Raw genomic sequence first — 10,833 nt, 5'->3', positions numbered from 1 at the left:
CAATTCGTTTAGCTTCTAAACCTTCCAACCCTCTTGGTACTTGTTGTCATGATCTTAAATATTTGTAACCTCCAAGGTAACATGATTAACCTACTTTATATACTTTCAAATATGATCTCATTTCCGAACATACATCAGGTGACTTACGACGTACTTTTAAGTATGAAAACATGGGATGTAACCATTTTATATTTTAGATGTATAAAGAAGAAAAATAAAGTTGTGATATACATTTTAATATAGACAAAGAAAGATAATAAAGTTGTGATATAAATTTTGATATATACATTATTATTATGATATACATTTATTGGCTACCTGATGCCAATGTCTATAACTAGGGCTTTTTTCTGCTAATTATATGTGTACGTTGTCATATGGGCATTTGCATCTATATCCAGTTTTGGGGTCACAATTTAACTTATACTCACTTTGCACAAAAAATTGTAAGCTTACCCACTATAGGATCAACTTCAGACTTATTGGGTCTGAAGTTTAAAAAAATTAGTCTAAAGTGCAATGGACTTAAGACCAATTAAGTCAAAAGTGTAAAAAATTGCGCTTAATATGTACTTAAGGCTAAATAGGTCTGAAGTGCAATAAATATTTCATCCACTTAAGGTCAAATAGATTTGAAGTGAAAAAATTGCACTTCAAATGCACTTAAAGCCAAATAAGTATGAAGTGCAACCAATGTTTTCATGCACTTAAGATCAAATAGGTCTGAAGTGCAAATTGCCCAGAAACAAAAATTTGTTCTTCGAATTTCAACAATCTGATATGCGATTTAACACCTAAATCTACTCCAAATAAGCTCAAATTTGAAATATAACCTCCAAATATCATTAAGAACAAACCCAATCATCAATTTGTCAAAATAAAAATAAATCTAATAAACCCATTTTGTAATTAAGAAGAAGAATAAGAAGAAACCCTGAGTAATAGTAAAAATTAAAGTGCCACAACAGTTCACTACCGTAAAATACTATAAACTACCTTAAAATATCCTCACAAATTCGATATGAATTTACCCTCACCTTTATTTTTACAGCGTAGAATAAGAAAGAAGAAGAAGGTTGTCTAAAATTTAAAGTACTAGTTAAATGGCGCACCATCTTATTAAATTTCATGGCACGTAAAGCTTGATTGGGTTGGGCTAGACTAGCCCATTCTGACATCATATCAGCGGCATAATGAAAAATATTCAATTTAGTAGTACTAGTAAAAGACTAAAAGTGTATTTGCCCTACGTCTGGTTGCCAAGAAGGTGGAAGACGAAGAAGATCAATCAGGTAATGCGTTTATATACGAATCTCGGAATTCTCAAATCGTTTCGTTTAGTGCAAATAACCTTAAAACCCAATTTTGGGGGGGGGGGGGGGTCTTAGTTTTGATGGTAGAAAAGAACGCTCTACAATTTGAAAGTGCTTTCCTTTTCGTATTAATTATATATCCGCAGTTTGTTCTCTGATGCCTTGTGTGTGATATTACTTCTGTTTTGAATTTTGCAGCAATTTGAATTCGGATCTTCACACATTAAAAGATGGTACGTTTAACATAATTGCTATAGATATTAGGGTTTTTATTTTTCATTAATATTGTTCTTTTGATTTGATTATGAAGCTGTGGAACGATTTATCCCTGCCTTGATTTTTTTTTTTTTCTGTCTCAGCTCCCACTCTCTCTGCTCAAGACTGCACAGGGGCATCCCATGGTATCTCTCTCTCCCTCTGTTTGTGGGGTGTGTGTGTGTTCATATCTGTGGTATATGTCTCTTAACTGCAGAAACAACAACTACTACTACTACTGTGCTTCAAGCCCAAACTTGTTGGGTTCACCTATATGCATCCTTGATATCTTTTTTTTTTCAAACATTGATACCTATTATGTTCTATTTGGACTCTTTTCATTCCAATGCCCAATAATGTGTCGTTTGGAAACACATTAGGGTTTTCTAGAATTTGCCCCCATGGCTTAAGTCAAGTGACAAAGTTTGAGGGACTTATGACTTAGGTCACAGGTTCGAGCCTTCCACCATGCAAACTAAGCCTAGTGCTTAAGTTGAAAAGGGCTGAGGCAATGTTGTCAAAGGCTCATTTAAAGCATGCTTAAGGCCTGAAGCTCAGAAAAGCTTGAGGAGAGTGCTTCGCGTTGCTTAAGCTGCGCTTCAGTGTAGGCAAGGCTCTAAGGCGTGGACACCTATTGTCCATGAGTTCTATCTTGAATTGAGCGGTACTAAACAACACAATTTAATCGCAAATAAGTGTATTATGCTTTAAGGAAAACGATATGAATGAATTTGTTAATTTTTTTTAAAATTATATATATATATATATATTTTTTTTTTTTCCATCGCTGCACCGTTTTTTTTATTGAAGCCCACACTTAAATTGCGTTTTGCGCTTAAAGCCGCAACAGACTTGGAATGCTTTTTAGAGCTTTTCGCCTCTCACACTGGGTAGAGGGACGGGGCCATCAGCTTTTTGAGGATTGGCCCAGACGTATTTCTCAGTATTTCTCAGCCATTATAAAAAAAAAGGGGGGGGGGGGCATTTCTAGAGGTTCGGCCAATTTCAGTCCTATCCCTACAATGACATATAGAAGAGGGCCCAGCATTTGGAAATGAAGGATGCAATGTTGCCTTTAACATACACTCTGAAATAGAAATAGAGTCTGGGTAGTAGCATGTATTCAATCAGTTTGATTATTGTTTAATTCGATTTGGTTTTCAATTGATTTTCGGTTAGTTTTGTTTCGATATATTCCTTGTTTGATTGGTAGATAGACGTTTTGATCATCCAAGTGAAATGAGTTCATGTTGATTATTTTGGTTCAATTTTCCAATTAGGAAAAGATGTACCGCCTATCAAAACAAAGAGTAAAAAATATTCCTTATGTGAGAAGTTGAGAATTTTGTCTAAGATATCAGTATTCATGCGTAGTTAATTGATTGATCAACAATGGTATGCATGTCTTTGAACTATCCAAAAACACAAATACTGAATTGTCATATCAAATATTCTTACCAATGTGACCACACTCATAATTCAAATTAATTACAGTCACAACTGCTCAATTCAATTCAATCCAATCAAATACTAATTTAATTCGATCTCAATACTAAATATTCAATTGTGTGAAGAAAGCATCATTCACAGGGAATAAACGAGGTGTTTATGTAAAGCATCATTGCAAGAAGTGTAGATGAGGATAGGGTATCAGCAAGGGGAGTGTCTGGAGTAAGAGGTATATAAAAGAAGAGAGGAAAAAAAAGGAAATCAAGCAACAATGATTCTATCTCATTGTGGATGTTTATGTTATGGGAAGTGGTAATTGGAATGGGAATAGGTGAGTGGTATTCAATAAAGAAAATTCTGAAAAGAACAAGGAAATGAAAAAAGGTGATGTGCGGAACATAAATTGAATTTTTTTTGTCATCCTGATTCAAATCCTCGGCGGGAGGGTGAGCAGAACTATAAGGATGAACGTTCAACCATGGCACCCATGGATATTTTGTGACATTGGATTCACACTTTTTCAATGTTATATGATTTTACAAAATAAGCGCTATTTTACATATAGGTTTCTGCCAGGGGCTATGGGTGCACAAGCACCCCCTCCTCTATGAATCCACTCTCAGTCCCTATTGGTATACAAATTTCTAACCAAACTTCAAAAACTCCGGGCAAACACCTGGCCTAGAATTGGTGTATTAGTTCAAGCAGTGAACAATCTTTCTAGTATTACTCCCTCGTCCCAATTTATGTGGCGCTGTTTGACTTGGCACAGAGTTGAAGAAAGAAAGGAAGAGTTTTGAAACTTGTGCTCTAAAACAAGCTTAAGGTATTTGTGTGCTATAAATCAGTTCAATAAAGGTAAATTGAAAATTTTCAAGTTAAACTGTTTCTAAATATAGAAATGTGACATTCTTTTTGGGACAAACAAAAAAGCAAGTGCCTCTTAGATTGGGACAGAGGGAGTATTTCATAATAACCTGAAATACTGAATAAATTGTTTATCCAAATTCAGAATTTTTGTCTTGTTGAAGTTGCTAATGGGATAAGGGATCAAGTAAAGTTCATCTTTCTATGTTCTTTTAAGCTTTGACTGGTTGCTTATGTAATAGCTGAATGAGAATAACTTTTCTTAAAAACTTTTTAGTTACTTCAATTTGCTATTGCATCTCCAACATGAATTTCAAGCCTCGATAATTCGATGTAACTGTGGAAGTTCAAAATAATCCATTGGTTCATTAGAGAATCCAAGTTTTTACCTTGTACTCTTAAACTTGTTTTAATCTGGAGATTTCTGCTTCGTCTTGCAGTTGGTGGAACTAAAAAATGGGGAAACGTATAATGGACATTTGGTCAACTGTGATACCTGGATGAATATCCATCTTCGTGAAGTTATCTGTACTTCAAAGGTAAGTTTATTAGTTTATGTGCTTGATCCTATTTATGTTATAGCTTCTTCTTTCTATGTCATAGCTAAAGTTTCTTATGTAGTGCAGTAATGCCTGATTTTAAAAAGGAATGCAGGATGGAGATAGATTTTGGAGAATGCCAGAATGTTACGTTCGTGGGAATACAATAAAATACCTTCGAGTACCTGATGAGGTTTGATTGTTTCTTGAATTCCAACGATATGCCTTGGCCTACTATTATTCCGATTCTACACATTGTGCTATTTACAGGGTAAATATAACTGACTTATCCCTTAAAGAAAAAAAGAAGTGAATATTGCAATTTGACTTGGGAACAAAGGCAAAGAATTTGGTTATATTGTAGTAATAAGTGCAGGTAACTGTTATTTTTTATTGGAATAAATATTAAAACTGTTATTGGTCATTGCTCGACTCCCCGCCGAAAATGTTCGGTGAGATGCCCCATCTTCTTTGTGGTTGCTTCTCGTTGTGAATTGAGTTGTTTGAACTCCACACGTGGCAACGTATTGGCTTTTAGGTACTTGATGAGTATTATTCTGATATAATACCTCCTCCTCTTTTATTGCTTGCTTTTGTGCTGTAAGTTGTTTGAACTACCAACATGGAAACCTATTGGCCTTACATGTTCCGCATGGTTTGAGGGGCTGTAGTTTCGTACACTGTAATGAAGTCCTGATACTAGCTAGTCTTGATGCAATTGGACTTAAGGGAGCTAAAACTTATCTTTAGGTTTATGGGTTGCTGTCTTTAGAATATAGGAAAGAAATAAAAAGTAAAGGGCTGAGATTTTGAGGTTGATTTAGGCTCACTATTTATTTTCTTTACAGTGTACCAGAGCCAGATCCATCCCTACTCTTTGTTTATCAAATGTTGGGCCCCATATTATACTTTTCATGCTCTAGATGTCCAGCTCTCGGCCTACAAAGGAGGGGTTCTTTGAATGTCCTGCATTGGTTGAGAGGATGAGTTGTTGTCTCCTTATATAGATTTCAGAAATCCTAACATCAAGAGCTATCTTTTGGAGATGAGTTAGGTTCAATGTCCATTTTTGCAATATGGTATCAGAGGAGGCACAAGTCCTAGGTTCAAGTCTCTCCGCCACCTATTGTCAAAAAGATTTTCACGTGTTTGGCTCATGAAAAAGAATCAGGCTCATACCTGAGGCGGTATGTTGAAGATATAATGAAGTAAATAAAAGCGTATCCTCTCTAACACTCTAACTGCTCAAGTTTTTATAGTCACATAATTCAACATTAACTTGCTAGCAGTCTTAGCATATAGAATCAGAGTCTTCCTTAGTTTACTAACTTTAAATGCTAATCTAAATTGCCATCCAAAGAACTTTAAGCAATAATAGGGTTTGAAACTTCATCCTGGGACTTATCAAGTGAAATGTGATATCACTCATTATGGATTTCCACATTCAAAAAGTTGTTTCTACCTATAGATGTTGTAAATGATTTCTTGTGATGAAATTAATTGCTGATTGGATCATGAAGTTTGTTCTTTTTCCAACATTATCGCCTTGTGGTAATATCGTAGTATTGAACCATTGTTGACATAGATACTATTGCTTGACGTAGTAATTAATTATGATTTGTTTCCACGTTAATATCAAAGGACATTTTGGTATGGAGGAAGTTTGAATATTATGGTTGGATGCAACTTAGTCTAGTTAGATGAAGTGTTATTAAAAGCCATCATATCGTCGCTTAAAGTGACGAAGTGATGCAAAGCGAGGGGTTATTGCTTCATAGGTGAAGCCTTGCACTTTGTAGTAGTGTGTGCTTCAAACAATGATGTGCAAATAATCTCAATGTGAAGCGGCAGGTTCGTTGAACTGAACTTTGAAGAGCTGGATTATATCATTCTTATTGTACATTGGGTACTGAAATTAGTTATTTTAACTGCAATTTTGATCATTGTAATACTAAATTCATATATGTTTGATATTCATTTATGTCGTTAGTTGTCTTATTCACTTCAAAGAAGCGAGTGTTATGCTACTTGCTTTTAACTTCAAGCTCCATGGACCTTATGAAAAAACTTGTCATCTCTTTGCACGTTTCACTTTTAAAACTGTGGTCTGTTGAGACTTCTTAGGTAGAAATGCAACTTTCTGAAGATGACTTCAGAGATTGGTTCACTTCTGACCATATTTGTGAAATTCATCAACTTGCAGTTCTGTTAAACAAAATAGTTGGGCTTAGCATGCTTTCTCATTTAGATGTTCTTTTACAGCGTGTTTTTGTTGACATCAAAAACTTATTGGATCAAGTCCATATAAAATTTGGGCTAAATCCTAAAGTCAAGATGCATTGACCTAAGTCAACATTTTTGGTAATTAATTTGATTTACTTTTTTAAGTCCAAATTATGACTTAAGTCAAATCCAACTACAGTTGGGTGAGGCCACTAAGTTAAGGAGGCGGCGGTTCAATTGAATTCTCTTTGAAAAATGGTGCTGCGCAAGTAGGGCAAAAACAAATTCCTGTGGTTATTTATAAATGGTTGAATCCCCTTGACATAAGGAAAGATTCTAGTGTAGTGGTAAAGGGATTAAAATTGTTATAGGTCATAGGTTCAAATCCTTTGTTTGAGACTATAGTATTTTCTTGAATCCCCTTGTATAAAATTGTAAATGTTTGAACCATTTTATTTGCTGGAGTAGCGGTTTGATTTCCTTCCACAAGAAGGGGGAAAACATTCACTGGATTTTAGTTATGGTTTAGCATCTGGTTGAACTCCACACGTGATCTAGAAACTATGTAGTTATGTGGTGTCCTTGTCTCTCTTTTTTACTCTGTTAATTTTCTACTTTCTCTGTGTTTGGGTTGTAAACTGCGCTATGTGTATTTCTTCCAGGTGATTGATAAGGTTCAGGAGGAGGCAAAAAGCCGTACAGGTACTATTTTAGATATTATTGCTTTATGGAAGAGTTTTGACCTCTTTTATTTGAGCTTTTGTCATCATGGTTATTCTTGATATGCATTAGAACTGGTGTCCCGATATATAGCTTAACTACTTCGTAGATTAACTGTTCTAACTGTCAGGCGTTTCCCTACTTCACCATCATGATAAACTAGAGCTTGTCCATTATGTTTTGATCATCATGGCATGCAATTTGGCAGCATGTATGCTTTTTACAATGGAATGTCATAGAATGGCCTTTCTTCTCTAAGTGCTTCCCACCAAAACATATTCATGAACTGCACTGATCTTTTATGTAATACCATTGAATGTAATGTCTTTTATTTTGCACCACTGGTGATGACATGTCTTCTATTATGAATGGAAGGTATTCTATTATAGTGTTAGAGAAAGAAAATTTTGGTCTCCTTATAATATTCCTTATGGTTTGTGGATATTGGTTATTCATAATTATTCAGTAACTTGCAAGCTATACGCCACTGGATTACAGCTTTACTCATTTTGTATCTACAAGTTATATTAACTCCGTGAAGAAGTTTTTGTTAAGACCTTGGGATATTTGACATCAAATTAAGTACCAACACGTGAAAAATTGAACTGGTATTTGCCCAATGATGACATGCATTTTCTCCCTGGTGATTAATACCTGAAAGTACTATATGTTAATGGTTTTGCAGATAGAAAACCGCCTGGTGTAGGACGTGGAAGGGGAAGAGGAGGTAGAGATGACAGTGCTGCGGGGAGACAAGGAAAAGGATATGGGCGTGGGATGGATGATGGAGGTGCCAAAGGCCGGGGCAAAGGAGGACCTAGTGCCAAGTCTGGTGGCAGAGGTATGACTAAATGAAGCGACTAAAAGTTAATTCCTGTTCCGTTAATTACCCTTAGAACATGATGATATTTAGTGGTGACAATAATATCCAAACCCAGGAGTCCACACATTATGGGTTTAAGTAGTAAGAAAATGGGTATCAAATTTTTGCTTGTGGGTATCAAAAAGCACATTTTATTGTTTGCTATAACCCTTGGGTTCCCAAGAATCCATGTAAGACGTCTCTTTGTTCTCATAACCAGCCAACCATATCTTGTTTTTCCTTCCATTATTTTAAACCCATTTTTCATTTTCCTTCCATTGTTTTAATTTTTAAAACCACCTTCTCCTTTTCTCGTAATTGGTTTAGACTCATTCTCTTTGCTACCTTTTTAATTATTTGGATGATCTTTGCTATTGGAGAAGAACATCTCTTATTTTTATAAGATTCAAACTTTTATCTTACACAATAGCAAATCAGTTTAAATTCTAATATAAACATCGTCGAATCAAGAAGTCAAGCTGAAAAGTGAAAGAAAAAACACATTGTCATTGAGTTATGACAAAAGACAAAGTTGAATAATTAAGAAAAGGAGATTACTTTACACAAGCAAAACTTGTTTGTTTTAAATAAAAAATTAATTTCTTAGAATTTGACATGTACTCTGAAAGTGAAAATATTTTTGGTTAACTTAGTTGGCGTTTGGACATAAAAATCTTATTTTTGGAAAAAATTAGTTTTTGGAGTTAAGTTGAAAAAAGGTATTTAGAATTTGAAGTGGTGTTTGGACATGCATTTCACTTGAAAAAATATTTTAGTTTTGTAAGGGAAAATGAAATTTTACATGAGAAGTGGTAAAACCCACTTTTTCAAACTTGGAAACTCATCTTCAAAAAAATTGTCAACAATTCAGTCAAATGTATAACCAACCAAGTGTTGAAAAAATAAAATTCGAAAAAAAGGAAAAATTGTGTGTGGACAATTGGGTCCTTAGTTTTAAACCCTAATATACATTATGTGCACTTTGATGCTTAAAAAAAGGATATTCCTTTCTCACCAATCACGTGTAAAATTGGGCTGTATTATACTTGGCAAATATGTCGTTCTTATGACGAAGTCATCAGAGTATTCCAGGTAAGATATAAGTTTGCATTTTATGCCTAAATCGTTGCACACTAACATGACACCTATTACAAGAGGTTTCAGGTGGATTTTGATGACTTCATTTGGGACTGAATCCTTCTAGGTTTACACAAAATGGGTTGATTGAATATGCAGCCAATTTTATAAGAAGCCATTAGAGTTCATTCACAGCCAACCAAATCCACCCATGTGCCAATACTTGATTTCACAGTTTTTTGAAATATGTTAAGCACAGATCTCTCTCTAGTACTTTCAAAATTAGCCCGAGCTCATTTCAGGATTGACTGTTATATCAATAAACAAGCTTCATGTTCAAGAAATTTCTATTAGTCACCAAGTAAACAAAGACTGCCTATTTTTTTTAATGTCATTGATGAATCTGGGTTGGATTTCTCATATAGGTGGAGGTCGCGGACGTGGCTAATAATCTTTCATCGAGAGACCAGGAAGCCAGGTGACAATTGCCACCTTTTAAGGCATACTATATGTATTTTGTTTGTCACCTAATTCTAAGGCACTTGAAGGATGAGAGGCCACTTCCAGTTATTCTTAGTTTGAAAGTAATGTATTTAGGCTTGAGCTGATCATTTCGTTTGACCATTACTTTACAATTGTGAAAAAACTGTCTGCAAGTTCGTGTTATATTTATGAAATCCCAGATTTAAAGACTTTCCGCAGTCCAAGGCAAGAGTGCTACTAACTCTCTTTGACTCCATGATCAGATTGGAGTTGGTGCTGCACTCTGTGTCTGTTTACTATGAAATGCAGACAAAGAAAGGGATTCTGTCATCCTACCATTGGATCTAGTTCAGGACACTCTCGGACTCATACTAAAACAGACTGTTGTACAGACATCTGGATTTAATAGTTCCTCGTGTCTGCGTGATGTTTATACTCGCTTAGACTCTCCTGGTACTGCTGCTCGAGCTATTTGTTCTTTTATACCTGTTAGTTGATAACTGATGAATGATGTCAGATAATGGTTCGAGTTATAGTGAGGTTAATTTGCACATCTCGCAATAGTCATATTACTCTATATGAGGGACAAATTAATTTTGGGGTTGGTGCAAGTTCATAGTTCACCTTGCTTTAAAAATCATACAGGGTCTTGCCAAAAGTTTGGTTTCATCTTCATATTCTTTAATTTGTTACTCAACAAATCCTTAAAAACAATTATGTAGTTCAGGTCACGAGCAACAAAGTATCTTATTTTCAGTGTGAAATTTTGACCGCTACTTGCTCAATCTTTTTGAAAAATGACATACATGTTTGGAATTTAAATAAAAAGTACTTAATTAAATGCAGTTTGGAATATTTACATACATTTACCAATGATGTTCAAAGATGGTAGCTAAGGATTTTTTAAAGTCTCTCTAAAGAGAAAAGAATCACATTTATCTTCCGTCATACTTTTCGTATAGAAATACTCCAATATTAGCTAAGTGACTTAGATATATGATATTCTACGTGGCACTGGCATTTGATGAGGTGGATATCGCGTGGC

General features: G+C 34.9%; 1 protein-coding gene across 2 annotated transcripts; it reads left to right on the top strand.

The window, feature by feature from the left end:
• Positions 1-1,188: 1,188 nt before the first annotated feature.
• Positions 1,189-10,341, top strand: LOC109240319 (probable U6 snRNA-associated Sm-like protein LSm4). Of its 2 annotated transcripts, XM_019406943.1 has the most exons (9): positions 1,189-1,292; positions 1,512-1,546; positions 1,673-1,714; positions 4,325-4,423; positions 4,539-4,616; positions 7,309-7,348; positions 8,052-8,207; positions 9,731-9,783; positions 10,052-10,341. In XM_019406943.1, exons 2-8 carry the CDS (start codon positions 1,544-1,546, stop codon positions 9,751-9,753), a joined length of 441 nt encoding a protein of 146 aa, XP_019262488.1. In that variant the 5' UTR covers positions 1,189-1,292; positions 1,512-1,543; the 3' UTR covers positions 9,754-9,783; positions 10,052-10,341. The 2 variants fall into 2 exon arrangements, with proteins under 2 accessions (XP_019262488.1, XP_019262487.1); XM_019406942.1 differs by lacking the exon at positions 10,052-10,341 and having other exon boundaries at positions 9,731-10,000.
• The last annotated feature ends 492 nt before the right edge of the window (positions 10,342-10,833 follow it).

This window comes from Nicotiana attenuata, unplaced genomic scaffold, assembly GCF_001879085.1.
Source record: "Nicotiana attenuata strain UT unplaced genomic scaffold, NIATTr2, whole genome shotgun sequence".
Classification (NCBI taxonomy): domain Eukaryota; kingdom Viridiplantae; phylum Streptophyta; class Magnoliopsida; order Solanales; family Solanaceae; genus Nicotiana; species Nicotiana attenuata.
This window is presented reverse-complemented; position numbering and strand designations above follow the sequence as displayed.

Bases quoted from the DNA above. Each gene is read 5' to 3' on its own strand.
- LOC109240319 (XM_019406943.1), top strand. The intron at 4,424-4,538 runs GTAAGTTTATTA...AAAGGAATGCAG, and splicing joins AAGTTATCTGTACTTCAAAG to GATGGAGATAGATTTTGGAG. The intron at 4,617-7,308 runs GTTTGATTGTTT...TATTTCTTCCAG, and splicing joins ACCTTCGAGTACCTGATGAG to GTGATTGATAAGGTTCAGGA.